The sequence below is a fragment of the Carettochelys insculpta genome, chromosome 3 (genome assembly GCF_033958435.1).
Source record: "Carettochelys insculpta isolate YL-2023 chromosome 3, ASM3395843v1, whole genome shotgun sequence".
Classification (NCBI taxonomy): Eukaryota; Metazoa; Chordata; order Testudines; family Carettochelyidae; genus Carettochelys; species Carettochelys insculpta.
The window spans coordinates 162,139,646-162,156,380 of NC_134139.1; the positions used below are offsets into that span (position 1 = coordinate 162,139,646).

At 42.0% G+C, this 16,735-nt stretch overlaps 1 protein-coding gene across 15 annotated transcripts in view; it reads left to right on the top strand.

The window, feature by feature from the left end:
* Positions 1 to 16,735, top strand: part of DST (dystonin) — a 483,110-nt gene that overhangs the window by 328,426 nt on the left and 137,949 nt on the right. For all 15 annotated transcript variants that reach the window (XM_074991114.1, XM_074991115.1, XM_074991118.1 and 12 more), the window contains 3 exons: positions 3,366 to 3,542; positions 7,360 to 7,483; positions 14,037 to 14,245. In XM_074991114.1, coding sequence (XP_074847215.1) covers positions 3,366 to 3,542; positions 7,360 to 7,483; positions 14,037 to 14,245 — 510 coding nt within the window. The remainder of the gene's footprint in view (positions 1 to 3,365; positions 3,543 to 7,359; positions 7,484 to 14,036; positions 14,246 to 16,735) is intronic.

Consider the following 16,735-nt stretch of genomic DNA (forward strand, 5'->3'; position numbering starts at 1 on the left):
ATTCTTGCTCATTGCTTTTTGTTCCCCGTGTAGTTGTTTTATCGTGCCTAGCACTTTTCAGTGAGGGCAGTGGATATCCTTGCTTTTCTGTCCAGCATTCCTTTTCATAATGGCTGTCTACACTAGCCCCAAACTTCGAAATGCCCATGCAAATGGCCATTTCGAAGTTTACTAATTAAGCGCTGAAATACATATTCAGCGCTTCATTAGCATGCAGGCAGCTGCGGCACTTTGAAATTGATGCGCCTCGCCACCGTGCGGCTCGTCTCGACGGGGATCCTTTTCGAAAGGACCCCTCCTACTTCGAAGTCCCCTTATTCCTATGAGCAGATGGGAATAAGGGGACTTCGAAGTAGGTGGGGTCCTTTTGAAAAGGAGCCCCGTCGGGACAAGCCGCGTGGTGGCAAGGTGCGTCAATTTCGAAGTGCCGCGGCTGCCCACATGCTAATGAGGTGCTGAATATGTATTTCAGCGCTTCATTAGTAAACTTCGAAATGGCCATTTTGAAGTTTGGGGCTAGTGTAGACACGGCCAATAATGGCTTGATCTGAATAAATGGATTGAAATCTGTTGGTGCTGGGGTGTTCCGTCTCTGCTAAATGTACTGTGGTTTACAGGTTAGCGTCCTGTGATGGTTTTTGACTGAGCTCTTGCACAGTCATTGTCTAATTCAGGTCAGGACCTGACAATTTGGTTGCAAAACCAAATTTTGATCTGTCTTGAACATTTAGTGAGCAAACATCTCTTTCCCTGATTGCAGAAACTTACTGTCATTTTCTCAGTAAACCTTCAGTGTAAAGTAAGAGTGAAAGCTGCTGTTATTCATAGACTGGATTATACCTAATTGGCTTTTCTAATCTAGCTGGTGGCGGTGGTGGGGTGGGTGTGTTAAGGACTTTCAAGAGTCTCTGTATTCAAAGAGTCTCTATATTGTGCATCCAGACAACCCATGTCTTCAGGTGCAAATGGTTATTTTCATGCACATGTGGGTAACTTGTCACACTAACCTGTCTAAATGCACATTTTAAAACACATAGCATGGAGGTTCTTTGAATGTTTGACCATAAATGTTCAAAATGAGAACAGTCTTAATATATCTTAGACATCTCTTCATTAAATTATGCTTTCCTAAAACTGAAGCAGTGGGATTCAGTGTTGGGGCCTCCCACAGCTCTAACCTCCAGGCTATACATAGTAATTTTCAGGCTTGTCCTCTCTCTGATCCACACACAGACACACAAGTTTTCAATTATTTATGCAAAGTGCAACTGCTTCAACAGGTGAGATCAAGGGAGCCCCACATCGGATTATCCCGCATGCCAGTGGTCAGGGTGCTCACATGAGAGGTGGCAAATCCTTGTTCAAATCTCTTCTCCCACACTTGTGGAAAGGAGATTTGAACCAGGAGTCTTCTGCATCCCAGTGAGAACCATCCCTCTGGGTTAAGAGTTCTGAAGGAGCTCTCCTATCTACCAGCTTTTCCATGTGAACTTGCCTCAGGTGACTGATCAGCTGGAATCAGGGGCTCCCTACTGGATGGGGCCCTGCATGTGACTGAGGCAGCTGAAGGTCTGTCTTCCATGGTTCGTGACTAGCACTGGGATGTAGGAAGATAGATACGAAATATAGACAGGAATGAGGAACGCATGCACACTGTGAGAAGCAGAAACATAGGTACCAAGGGAGCTTTTACAGCAAAAAGCTAGGTGTCAAGTGAGTTGAGGCTCTTGCAAGGTTCAGCAAGAGTTTTGTGTACCACAGTGGTCCCACAAGTGGAACTTCTAGAACCTAAAAAGGGAGATTGGCCGGTAACTCATTTTGTGCATCAGGGCCAGAGGGTCTTTTTAATCGAGACTTTCCAAATTTTGTTTGTGTAATTGATGGTAGGATTGACTAGAGCCATGCATAGGTGCTTTTCATTTTTGTAGACGTCTAAACAATTAAATAAATCAAGTTATAGAACAATTTTTAGCATGCACTGTTTTGTACATAATCATACGGGTCTCCTTTCAGACTCATGGAACACTTTGTAACACGTGGCCACTAGGTGGAGACAAAGTACCAAGTGTAAAAGATACAATTGGAGTACCTTTTCTTAGTTTTAGCAGATAAATATTTGAAGTAACTGTTAGTAAATATTATTACTTTAGACAGTCAGAATATTTTGCCCATTAAAACTGTCTCCATAGATACCAGAAGAATTACCCTAGCATTTGATTACTTGGTATAATTCAACATATAAATGGTGAGGTCTGTTAATCTAAAAAGACTAGGATTTTGCTCTTTCTGCTCAGAAAAAGAAAAACACCAATTTTCTACAAGATCATAATAAAGTGAGAACCATCCCTTGTAGGTAGAGAGTTGTTATACATAGCCACTTCTGAAAACCAGGGTTTTCTCTTGCCCTAATTTTAGGATCCTTGCTGACATCCCCCATGTTGGTTTCCTTACCAGGAGAAAGGTTAAACAACTCATGACCATGTTTAAACTTTGATTTACATTGAAACTAAGCTATTTTTTCCTCCAAAGTCAACCTGGTAAAGCAGAACATCCGTTAAAAGGGCTTGAAGTATATTTTTCTGTTGCAGTTTCTCTTTAAGTTGATTCTCCTGTTGCTCTTCTGGAGTGTTAGGATACAGAAAGAGAAATGTGCACCAGATTCTGCTTTCAGTTCTGCAAATGTAACTCGACTGACATCAGTAGAGTTACACTGGTGTAAAACTAGTCTATGGGAGATCAGAATCAAGTCCAGTAGTAGCTGATTGGTTGAGTGCCATCTGATATGTATTTTTGTGCACATTAACTAAAGTCTTGGAGAACCAACTTGTCAGATTCTTGTCCCCTGCTCAGATCTCTGTGCAGATGAGGACTCTATGGCAAAACTTCTACTGAATAGTTGTAACATTTTAGCTTATTTGCAGCGGGTGGTTTAAGCAATTCCATGTACAATTATCTTGGCTATCAGTACCCCAGTACAAAGTATCCATTTACTAACAAAGCAAACTTAATTGATTTTATTTTTTTTAAAATACCTATTTTATTGTCTAAATTACATTTATTGTAAAAACTACTTTAGCCACTGATCAAAGTTTTCAAGATTAGGTGCTTGATGCAAGGCACATACATCCGTATTTTTACACACATACAAAAGAAGTCTGTTTTTTGGATATATCTAATATTTGTAGCTCCCAATGTTTACATTTTAAGGTGACTAACTGTAGACATTCAAATTTGAAACACGGGCACTGTAGATTGGAAAAATCTTTTTATGTTCACAGTATGTTCCTGTGAAATCCCTAAGAAAGCCCTCTCATACGAAGTAAAAAATACATTTTAAATGTCTGTTTTTTCCCCTTCTTTTTTAGTGTGGAATCCTTGGAAATAACCTTAAAGACCTGGTAGATAAATACCAGCATTATGAGGAAGCCTCATCTGGCCTTCTGTCATGTCTCCAGAACTCTGAAATAGCTGTGAACAAACAACTCTCTGAGCCAATTGCAGTGGATCCTGAAAACCTCCAAAGGCAGCTAGAAGAAACCAAGGTAAAAACCCTCAAGAATCTATAACACCTATTCACTAAAAGAAGCTGCTTTGTGATGGAAAGATAGAATGTTCTACCATAAATGAAGCAATTAACGGTTACATTCTTTCATGTTATGCACATATGTAATTCCTGTTGATCTTGAAATTACTGCTGAAGTTTCACCTGATAATCTTCATGCTAAGAATAAACCACGTCAGGCTTTTCCAGAAACTGACTTACATTGTGAGGAACTAAAAATGACGCTGACCGTCTGTGTGTGGGATCAAATAATTCTCCGGTGAGAAGGTAAAAGCTGGAAGGTTTAGCAGCTTGGTGGAGACACGGTGATTCTGATAGTTACTGCTGTGAATGTTTGGTAGCAATAGCGAAGTCCAGTGGCCTGTCTCTGTTATGGTCCTGTACCTGATTCAAGATATCTAGTTTGATGTGCAATCCTTGTGGAGACAAGGCAGTATAGTGTATGCTCAGTGCAGCTAGACAGGCCCTTGGTTACACCAGCAGAAGCCAGTGGTAACCCAGGCAAAATCTCTCTCTTAGAATTTGCATATCTAAACTACTGACACATGCTTATCTTTCTGTGAGATACAGTGAATGCTGTCCAGGGCAAGAGAAAAGTCGTTGTCTTCATGGGTTTTGTAAAGCATTGTGTAAATTTACCTCTGGTTTAAAAAAAAATGGTAGGCAGAGAAGAAGGAAAAAGAATTAGATCATGCATAAGCATATATGCATGTTCTTAACATGGGGTGAAATCCTGGCTCCATTGAAGTCAGTGGCATAACTCCTATTAGCTATGCTGGAGTCAAGATTTAAAAAAAAAAATTCTAAGCTGTTGTATAATGTAATTACAATTGAATAGGAAAATCCTTCATGCACTTTCCAACTGGCAAGATACTTTCTCAACTGTAATTTCTTTCTTTGTCTCAGGCTCTCTTTCTTTCGCCCCCTCCCCCCAGCCATTAAATCGCAAATTATCATTTGATTCTCATAATCATGTATGAAAGCCCTGGCCAAATCCATATTACCATTCTTGCATTTTACATATAGTTACCATTTCAGAAAAGTGTTTCCTTCAATTAGAAACCTAGACACGCTGATTTTATTGTGGCACAATAGAGTCACCTTCCTCTTGTGAAGTGAATACTGTACATAGCTTTGAGAGGGCAGGTAGGGGGCACAGAACAGACAAAAACTTCTCTCTCGTACACGGCAGCACTGAAAACTGCCATTTTGTGCACCAGAGCAGGATAGATGACACTGTGATATTATAATGGTCATAATAATTTTTAAAAGTAGTGTTTGTTATTCTTTTGTCATTTAAACTGTTTTAGTTACACTTGGGCTTCTGAGCTTTAGAAAAGTGGGAACAACACTGATTACAATTGGAAGCAGTTTTAAACTCTTAGTTCCCTATTCCCAAATAAATTACATTCTGTATAATGCCAATTTCCATGCAGCCAACACAAAAGAAGTTAGTACTCAGGCTCCTTTATGAAACTCCTACATGGATTACTTGCAGCACAAAAGAACACTCAACTAGTGTGTGCTGGGAAGGACAGGGAGCTGCACAGGCTCAAAAGTGTCAAAGGAAGAATTAAAAAAGAAGGTTCATACCAGAATGAATAAAGAAGGCCAACTAGTGAATGCAAAACAAAGAGAATTTTCCAAAGAGTCGGGTATCGTAAATTAAAGCTGCCCCTTTTTGGCTCAACATATGCAGCTGATAAGCCATCCAGACACTGACCTTTACAGCATGAACACAATCTTTTTACAGGGCTTAACTGTTCTTCAAAATATTCTTCTTCACCTTAGGCGCAAGCTTACTTCTTTCCACCACCATCTAATGTCTTCTGGTTCAGAGTTAGGCCACACAATATTTATAGCCAGTGCAAGGAAAATGCTTCTTCATTTATGATTATCAGCTGCCCTATTAAAGTACAGCAATGCCATCTTTGTGTTCCCTGCACCACTATGGTTTCCTTATTTTAGTATGGAAAAAAGCTAAAGTGCACCTGTTTTCAGCTGCCTGGAAGTACATAGAAGTACCACCAGTAAAAGATGTAAAGGAAGATTAATGTAGTATTGTAATTGTATGTAACATTACAGAGTAGGTAGAACATGCCACCCTCATAGTTCCTTTCCTTCAGAGCATACACGGAGTCTAAAGGCATGGGTGAGCACAACACAGTACAACACAGTACAAAACAGTGACGTCTGTGCTACATTCTTTCTGGCTTTAGGCAATTTTGTGAGTTCTGTTCAATAGAACTTGAAGGGTGCTGTTTCCTAATTTCGAAATGCTTCAAATTCTTCCTTGTACTCTGAAACTGATACTGTGCTGATAAATACATTTCTTATTTTTTTTATAACTAATGGAAAGGCAATGCAAATGGTCTTCAAAAAGAACTGATCACACAGAAATTAAGATAAGTGCTGTAAAATATCAGAAAGGTAACCGAGTTAGTCTGTATCTTCAAAAACAACAAGAAGTCCTGTGGCATCTTATAGACTAACAGATATTTTGAAGCATAAGCTTTTGTGGGCAAAAACCCGCTTTGGAGCTTATGCTCCAAAAATCTGTTGTTCTTGCCTGTGTAAAATTGCTTCAGTCTTAAGTCTTGTTTCTTTATAGTTACATACTTGTAGTGTGTTGACACTTAGAGTTCCCAGTGGGATTTGGCTCCAAATTGGACATGTCCTGGTCCCCCTGTGATCAAATCTTGCACTGACTGTGACAGGTCTGTGATCCCCAAGGCAGCTGTTTCAAGTGGTTGGGCAAATTGCATGTCAAGGAGAAGTGCCGTAGTTGTAAGAAGTTGGACACAAACTAAGAAGATTGAGGATGTTATACTTTTGGCTCTCCTCATGGAGTTAGTTCTTCGCTTAGTATAAGACTCCTCCTGTCAAGAATCAGCAAGCTCCTAGGCATCACTTCATAGTGCACCCTTGTCTTGGACTCCACTCAGCACCGAGCCATTTCACTGACACCTAAGGAGGAGGTCTGGAAGCACAGCTCCCTGGCACCAAGCAAAAAGACCAAAGGCTCTGCAGGCAAGAGTGCTGGTTGGGCGCACCCAGCCACATCGGAGCTGCTAGTGCCCTCTCCAGCTGAATCTCTAAGCCCCTTAAAAAGTCCATTGTCAACTCAGGGCAGCAGTTTGTGACCCAGGTCCCCATTAGCACTGGAATCTGTCCAGGCCTTCCCGGCCCAAAGAGAGCAGAGGCCTCCACTAGCACTGTCAATGTATCAGGGGCATTATTGCTGCGATGTACTACATCAACAAGCAGGGTGCTGCCAGGACCCTGACCCTTTGTTAGGAAGTGTTCAACCTCTGGGACTTCTGAGTGTAGCTTGACATTTACCTGGTAGCTGGCCAGAACAAAGAACATCCTGGTAGATTGCCTCTGCAGGACATTTTGGTCTCACCATGAATGGTCACTCCATCTGGAGGTGGCCAGCCTAATCTTCCAAGATGGGGAATCCCTAGGGGGCGTGTTTGTATCTCAGAAGACCAGGATGTGCCACCTGCTCTGCTCTTGGCAGGGCACGAACAAGGACACCTTTCAGATGCCTTCCTGATTCCGTGGTTGGAAGCACTGATATATGCCTTCCCACCAGTGCTGTTGATCCACAAGGTCCTGCTTGCAAGGCTATTGCAACTCTCCTTACCACTTTTCTGTTCTGCTTTTTGCTTGCTAACATCAGGTTTATTCAGATATCTGTGTGCTAATTAAGAGTTCAACTATGTCCATTCTCGTATGCTGTGTTTGTGACTTTTAGCTTTAGTGAACAGTATTTAATCAGTGCAATTTTACAGGTTCTCCAGGGGCAGGTGTCTAGTCACCAAGTTGCTATAGAGAAACTGAAAAAAGCTGCTGAAGTGCTTTTGGACACCAGGGGAGCTTTACTGCCAGACAATGCTGAAATCCAGAAAACGCTGGGTAAGAGTTTTATTTTTCCCCATGCTGTCTTTTGTTTCTTAAGTCTGCAGCTATGCACTGCAGAAGATAAGGGATGTACATTCCTCCCTTCCTTGTCATTTTTCAAATTTTATGTCTTTTGAGGCCATGAGATGTTGTCATTACTCAGTGAATTTGTTGTGGCACTTAAAAATTAGAAATCACAAAATAAAGTAGTGTTCAAATAAAAAATGTACACTCAGAACAGATGGGACAGAAAAAGGGTAGGAGAAAGGAAGTTGTTATTGTCCCTGTTTTGCAAACAAGGAACTGAGACAAACAGTGACTTCTCCAAGGTCACATAGGAAACCTGGATGAGAGGGGTAGTTGAGGGCCCACAAGTATCTCCAAGCGATATGTGTCCCAACTCTCGTTGTTTAAAAACTATTCAGCCAGTGAAAACATTTCCATGCTTTTCTGTCATTTGTACTGTCACTGCTAGTTATATTGGAATATGCCGTTTACCACAGCCTGGAACTCTGAGAGCTGTATGTCTCCCAATTATCTCTTCTAGTAATTTCATAAATTGCACAGTAGAAAATCAAATCATAGAGAGCCTGATCTCACAATGATTGAATTCAGTGGTAAAATGCTGTAATGCCAATTTTTTTTAAGTATAATGAAGCTTGGTATAATTTAAAACCCCATTGTCTTTCAGCTGCAATAACTCCTTTTATTAAAAAAAAAATTATGACTTTCCCAATTTTATGCCGTTTTTTGAAGTTACGTGCTCTGCCCCAACACATATGCTATCCATTGGAACATGGAACATCCAAACACTGAGGACAACTGGAAGATTAGAGCTGCTTTGGAAGGAGATGGAGAGATACTGATGCAATATACTTGGACTGGCAGAGATGCGTTGGATGGCATCAGGAGAGATATGCAGTTGCGAAGTCATTTGGTCAGGAAACAAAACAAAGCATGAAGCAGGAGTCGGATTTCTTCTTAGCAAAACAGCTGGAAGAGCATTGTTAGGATACAAACCAGTGAGTGCAACAATGATGGTAGCGAGATTTGACGCAAAACTGTTCAACATCTCAGTCATTCAGGTGTATGCATCCACGTCGGACAGTACAGAGGAAGAGATTGGACTATTTTGTAAAGACTTGACAAAGACAGTAAAGGAGGTACCAAAGAAAGATGTTTTGATCATCGGAGGAGAGTGGAATGTGAAGGTTAGAACAGCTAATGAAGGTTGGGAGAGAGTCAGGGGAAGGTTTGGATTTGGAGAAAGAAACGAACAAAGTGAGAAACTACTAGAATTTGCTACAAAGCACAAGATGGTGATCTGCAACACGAGATTCCAACAAAAGGACTGTAGGAAATGAACATGGCGATTGAATGATGGGAAGTCCAAGAATAAGAGAGATATGATTTTGACAAGAAGAAAATGGATAAGATCAGTACAGCAGTGCCAAACTTTCCAAGGAGCAGATATAGACTCAGACCACAATGTAGTGATTGCGCACATCAAAATAAAACTCAAAAGAAAATGTAAGACGCAGTTTAAGAAGAGAAGAGATGTGAAGAGGCTACATGAGCTAAAAACAGGGAATGCATAGAGAGTGCTCAAGGAGAAGATTATGAATATCACCACAGAGAAAGACCTTGGTAAGAGAGTCGCAGGGATAGCCACCACTGTAGAAGGGGCAATTGAGCAGACTGTTCCAGAAGAAAAGATCAATAAGAAGTGGATTACTCAGGAGACACTGAAGTTGGTTCAAGAGAAGAGAGCATTGAAGATCGGAACAGATGTTTCTGAGATGGTGGAACAGCAATATAGGGTGAAATGCAATGAGGTAAGGAAAGCAACCAGAAAGATAAGGAGAAATGGTTAGAGAAGCAATGTGAAGATATACGTTCGCTGTAGTACCTCTGTAAGACCAGGGAGGTGTATAAGACAATTAGAAATATTAATAGGAAATGGCAACCAAAGTATATGGCGATCAAAGATGAGAACGAAGAAGTGCTCATGAACAGGGAGAAGATTGTGCAGCGATGGATGAGATATTGCACCAATCTATACAAAGCACAGTTGAACCCGAGTGTCCCAGAGAGACTGATTGAAGAACTGAAAGAGAGATCTCCCCCGAGCGATATTTCAAAAGAGGAAGTAGAAAAAACAGTGAAATGACTAAAGAACAATAAGAACCCTGGAAATGATAAGGTAACAGGACAGATGATCAAATACGGTGGAGAAAGCATGATTCACGAAATACACTGACTATGTAATATAGCATGGAAAGACGGGAAGGCATCTGAGGAATGGACAAGATCCGTGCTAGTGACAATATACAAGCAAAGAAGTCCATTGGAGTGCAAGAACTACAGAATGATTGCCCTAATGAGTCATCTGGGCAAGGTGCTGATGAAGATCCTGATGGGGAGAGACTAAGATTGCAGGTAGAAGAACATATAGCAGATGAGCAAGTGCAGTTCAGAAAAGATAGAAGTACCATACAACAAATATTGGCACTAAGACTAATAGCGGAGAAAGCTCGACAAAAGAACAAGAACGTATATACTTGCTTTGTCGATTTTCAAAAGACATTTGAAAGTATAGATCAGAAAGTGACTTGGGTGGTGTTGGAGTCATATGGAGTGGATATCAGACGGTTACAGTTGTTAAAGGATATCAATGACAATGTGGAGGCAGTGGTGAGAAAGTGCGGGGAGTTGGGAAGTTAGTTTAAAACAAGTAGCCTGTGGCCACACTTGGCCAAAACTTTGAAATGGTCATGCAGGTGGCCCTTTCGAAGATTACTAATGAGGCGCTGAATTGAAGTGCTGCTTTTGAACGTGCGCGGCTCGGCACAGCTACACGGGTCCTTTTTGAAAGGACCCCTCACATTTTGAAATCCCCTTATTCCCCTCTGCTGAGAGAAGTAAGGGGATTTTGAAATGTGTGGGGTCTTTTTGAAAAGGACCCCCATGTAGCTGCGCCGAGCCAATAATGTATGATCTAGACTATAAGAAGGATATAGCGACTAGCACAGCGAAAGCAAGAGCAAGTTTGAAGGTGGTGGATAAGGTCTGGAAAAGCCAAGCAATTAGCTTAGGAACGAAGCTGAATGTCTTGAAAATGTGTGTATTCAGCAGTATGTTGTACAGATGTGAGAAGTGGGTGATAATGAAAGATTCGAAAAGAAGAATATTGGCCTTTGGAAGGAGCTGTTCAAGAAAGATTCTAAGAATAGGATGGATGCAGAAGGTCACCAATGAGGAATTATATAGAAAGATACAGCCGAAAGAGAACCTGCTGCAGAAGGTTCTAAAATGTAAGATACAACTATTTGGGCATATTTGCAGAATGAACTACGAACGAAAAATCAAGACCCTGGTGTTTGGCATAATGGATGTCTCAAATAGGAGAGGCAGACCCCACAGAGAATGGATAGATGATATGGTAGATTGATGTGGAGCTAGTCTACAGAAACTAAGCCACTCTGCACTGGACTGGACTGGACTTTCGACGGAAGGACATAGTGAGAGAGGCATCAGACACGAACGGGCGCTGAGCCCACGGTTATTGATGATGATGCTCTGCCTCTGAAATACTTTAAGCATATGATTAGTCTCAAACTGAGTACATATGTAAATAATTTGCAGGATCAGGAGGTATTCAATAAATATATTTTGGTTGTATTCAACTCTGGTTAATTTGTACCTTCTGTTAGTAAAGTAATATGTTATACTGAAGAATATACAGCAGAGTAAAGACTGGCACAGAAAAAACTATTATGTTAGAACACATGGATAATGGCTGCTTAAACTCAATTTTTGTTCAAGGACAGACATATGGTTTTTGTAAGAAGATGGGGAAGAGGAGGCAGCTACGATGTCTTAACTGACTTAAGAGAGTTCTTAGAAATTATGACTACCATAGTAGACAACAGTATTAGAATATATATCCAAAAAGATACAAGGGGAGGATGACTTAATCCTTTAATTCCCTGGTTTCAGCCTTGAAGTCAGCCAAGTACATCTATTTAATATTGTACACATTGCAAATTTCATTCTTAAACCTTCTATTAAATCACCTGTCTTGCTTACATTTAGCCTCCATACCTGAGATATTTTAAAGTGAATTCGTAACTTTTCCTTTTTTTCCCCTCTAGTTCTATTCCTAGCAATTTGTTTACTTTGTGAAAGATAGATGTTCGATATGTGTGCACCTTTTTGAGGGCATGGTGTCAGTGTAGATGGACAGACATTTTTGAAGCAGTAAAGACTTAAAAAGGAAACCATCTCTGAGAGTCTTCTGGGAGTATTTACTTGTCTTTGTGACTTAGACTGTAGAACAAGCCTGGCCCCATTTCTCTTCATATGTATCACAAAAGCCACAGTGAAAATCAGAGAGTAGAAGCAGAAACCTTGTTTTTACTATAAATTCACGATATATGGCTGTAGGAATCAGAAGCCCCTTTGGACAGCTTCTCCTGTTTCTCCTTCTCACCTAGAACTACTTATCTTAGTTGGCCTCTTGAAGGTAATGAGGCCACCTGCCCTAATTAAGTGAAGTTATCCCTGTTCCCCAGCTGCTTTGCTGTTCCTTAGTCCCAAATAGACTCACGCATCTGATGAAGCAGGTCTTCGCCCACAAAAGCTTGTGCTCCAAAATATCTGTTAGTCTGTAAGGTACCACAAGACTTCTTGTTGTTCTCGAAGCTACAGACTAACACGGCTACCTCTCTGATATTAGTCCCAAATAGTTCGGAGAGGATGAAATACTCATGCCCTCTAAAGTTTCAGGAATTCTGTTCCCAACAGTTAGTAAGTCTTGACTCAGATCCAGTTCCTGAGCAAAAGTCATTAAAAAGGGAATGGGAATTAGGAATTAGCTCCTCCAGGATGATGTGGATAGTTTGGATCATACAACCATTGCATTCTGGCTAATTCCAGTGCTGTTCCAGTGAAAGGCAGATTATCTGCTTATGTAAAGCATGTATGTAGATTCTTAGGCTACTGTTCCACTCCAATGAGAACATAAAGGGTATATCTGGAGAAAAGTGTGAGATTGGAATAACCTATGCTTCATTAATCCCTAGCTGCTCTTTTTGTTCTTTGGGGTCTTCAGCAGCTGCCATAAATTATAATAGTCCAGGGACCAGCCCTGCAAACAGTTGTTGTAGCTATGGAAGGTGCAAAAGCAAGCTATAGGCCACCTTTTGTCCCCACTCTGACTTTTTCTGTGTGCTCCTTGGCCATAGCAGAAGATACATTATTTTGGTTGTGTATTGTCAAGGTGCAAATCCTGAGGTCCTGAGTTTGCCTCATAAGAATGTAAGAATAGCCATACAGGGTCAGACAAATAGTCCATCTAGCCCAGTAGTCTGTCTTTTGATAGTGCCTGGGGCCATGTGTTTTAATGGGAATCTGTGCAGAGGGAAAGAATAGAACAGGACAGTCATTGAATGATCTATGCCCTGTTGTCCATTGCCAGCCTCAGGCAGTTGGGTGCTGGCTCTGGCCGTGGTGCTGCAAGTGCTGGATATGGCTGGACTCCGGCCACAATCGGGCTGATGGCTCAGGCTTAGCGCCAGCCACAACCCCTTGGATGCTAGGTCCACCTCTGCCCAGGGCACTGGCTCCAGCCTGGCCACCACAGCTGTCTGTGACCCCCTTTGGACTGCCAGTGCAGCCCCAGCTCAGAGGGCACCAGGGTCAGCTCCGGCCAGGTTGCTGGTATGGCTGCAGCTCCTGTGGAGGCTGGCTCCAGCTGAGGACATGAGCCCTACTAGGCTCCCCATCCCCATGGACACTGGCTCCAACTCTGGCTGCACTGCAGGTGTGACCCCAGCCCCACAGGAACTGGACATGGTCATGGCCCACAGGTGCCGGCTCGAGTCGTGTTATCACCCCCCCACACCTTTTCCACCCGCCCCCCCGCCATGGGTGCAGCTGGTGCAGCCGTGACCCCAGTTCTGTGGAAGCCAGCTCCAGCCCTGGCCAGGGCATCATCTGCAGCCAGAGCTGGCTGTGATCCCGGCTGGACTGTCGGTGCAGCTGCAGCCCAGCAGGCACCAGGGTCAGCCCTGGAGGGGTTTCTGGTGTGTCCCTAGCCCCCAAGACAAGCTCTAGTTGGGGACACAAGCCCTGCCAGGTTCCTTTGCCCCATGATGGCTGAGCTCCCCTCTCACTGGGCTCCAGCTGGACCTCCCTCTAATAGCCTCTCAACCCGGGTCTTAAGTCCAGTATCCTCCATTGTCATGCTGGATGACGGATGTTGCCAGATGATGAGAGAATTCTGGTTTTGGGAGATCAAACCTGTATGTCTTTCGTATTCCCTCTTAGTTGTTTATTTTCCAGTTGGAAAATCACAGTCATTTTAATCTCTCCTTACACAGAAGCTGTTCCATATCCCCAGCCTGCCCTCCCCTGGTTGCCCTTCCCTGTACTCTTTCCAATTATAAGGGATCTTTTTTGAGATGGAGAGACCAGAACATAATTTGAACTGTAGGATTTGGCTCAATGATTCTTTGAGAAGTAAGGGGAAACTTTCAAAGATTTCTGTTCTTTTTATTTCTTTCAGATGGCATTGTTGGCAGATATGACTGTTTATCCAAGTCTGTGAATGAACGGAACGAGAAGCTCCAGATAACGCTGACCCGTTCTCTAAGTGTACAAGATGGTTTGGATGAAATGCTTGACTGGATGGGAGGAGTCGAAAAGAGCCTTGAAGAACAGGGTCAAATGCCTTTGAATTCTACTGCTATTCAGGATCTCATTAGTAAAAACATTGTAAGTAGCATTCTTTGAAGGAAACATTGGCCTGCTAATCCATAAAGGCTACGTCTACACTAGAGGCATCTGTCGACAGAATGCTCTTAGCAAAATCTCTGTTGACAGATTGCTGCTACACACAGCTTATTCTGTCCACAGAGAACTGCCAGACTTCACTCTCCTCAGGTGACAGAAAGCGGATTGGCAGCTCTACAAACACAGCTGCCTGGCAACTGGAAGCCCTTTGTCGACAGGGTATTATGCCTCAAGTTTTTGAGGGATAACTCTATCGAGGCAAAAGCAGAGTTCTGTCAAGACTCTGTTGGCAGAGGCTTTGTGAATGTAGATGCTCTCTGAGTTCTGTCAGTTGAAGGCCCCTCTCCAGTGCAGACACAACCGTAAATTAAAGAAATAATTTTAGTCTCAGATCAATTCCTTTCATGGATACAAAATAAGTTCTAGTACAAATGTGTGTGGAATTACCAATAGACCTCCGTATTTGAAAATAAGCAGGGCCAGATTCCCAGTTAATGTAAATCTATGAAAAAAAGTGTAGTGACCATGATTTTCATCAGGATCTGTCTGTAAATGTATCCTCTGAAGAGCAAGATGATATCGCTATTATCCCTCAGGGGATGATAAAAAAAAAAGTCGAAAAACAAATATCCTTCGTAACGTATAAGATGTGGAAGCATAAAAAGGGGACAGCTACTGTCAAATTCCCCATGAGCCACCAATAAACTCTGACAGCACTGGCTCTATAGGTTTTGGTAGTCAAGAATTTTAGTAAGTCCTCTGCAGAATTCTGCATTTTAAATGTTCAAATGCAGTCATTCCACTTTGACTTGCCTTAGACTTCTTATATTCCCTATGAGCACTGTCTTCTGAAGGTCATTGATCATGGTACCTTGAACTCCTGACATTTTCTTAAGCTGCTGATTCATATCTTTAGGGATTGCTGCAAGAGCTTCAGGAATCACAGGGATCATCTTTATTTTAGTTTTTGCAATCATTGCACTTTTTGAGAGTTCTGCATACTTCACTGTCTTCTCTTGATTCTTTCGCATATTTCTGTCTGCTGCTATGGCAGTTTCTATTTACATAGTTTTGTTTGTCTTCTCTTCTACAGCAATGTCTAGCCTGTTTGATTTGTGACAGTTGCCAGATCCCATAAAATCATAACCTCTTTACTCTCTAGAGCACTTTCCATTCAGTTGTCAAAATACCACACGGTTCATTTCCATTCTGCTGTGTATGTTTGGTGACCTCATTGTGTCTTATATTCTCTTCCAGCCCAGCTCTTTTAGGCGCTCAATACATGATTTACCAACCCTCCTTTTTTGGAACATGTTCTGCAGCTTGGGAAGCAGTTCTATCAGTGTCAGTTGTGTTTTAAAATTAATTAAGCTTTAAGAGCTGCTCTGTTGACTCATGAGGTTCTCTTTCACTCTTTTGAAGTACTTTTCTGCAAGCAATGAGTTTGTTAAACTTATATCGCTAGTGGATTTTCTCTCCCTACACTACTGTCCTTGTATTGATTTCTGTGTAAACTTTCGGCCTGTCCTCACTTCTTTGACTCTCTGTGGTATATGTGATAATTCCCTGATTGCAAGATGCTGGTAGGAGTCATGCTGACATATCTTGGTAGGTGCCTTCTAGAACTTGTAAGCCACTGGTTTGCCCTATCTTTAAATATACTGATGCATATTTAGCCAAATCAGTCTCCAGCTTGATATCTTTACCAGACTTCTCAACACATGATCAGTCTCTGATTATAGTTTCAGATGATTTATTTATAATGCCTGATAACGTGTTCATTGCAATTTGCTGGTGTATTTTATCTCACAGAGCATCCATTTTGGCCACTCTGGCTACATCTACACTAGCCCAAATCTTCGAAATAGCCGTGCATATTCAGCGCCTCATTGGCATGTCAGTGGCCACAACTCTTCGAAATTGCCGCTTTTCGCTGCCATGCAGCTCATCCAGACAGGAGTCCTTCTGCCAACTTCGAAATCCCCTTATTCCTATCTGGTGATAGGAATAAGGGGATTTAGAAGTTCCCAGAGTACTTTCAAAAAGGACCCCTGTCTGGACGAGCCGTGTGGCAGCAAAAAGCGGCAATTTTCAAGAGCTGCGGCCACCGGCATGCTAATGAGGCGCTGAATATGCATTTCAGCACCTCATGAGTAATCTTCGAAATAGCCATTTCAAAGATTTGAGCTAATGTAGACTCGGCCTCTGTGTTGCTGCTATGAACAGCAGTGGCAGTAAAGAATCCCCTTGAAAGATTTCTCTTTTAATTTGGACCTCATCAGTGAGAGTCCCCTCCTGATAGAGTGGAATGTTCCAGTTAACTGTAGAGTGGTGCTGAAGGAGAACAGTCTTTGGAGGAACTTCATGCATTGTCAGTGTCTTGATGATCCATGAATGTCATGTGATTTTTGCTTAGCTTGTCTACACCATTTCTAAATTTTCTTTTTTTAGTTTTGCATCATCTATGAGCCT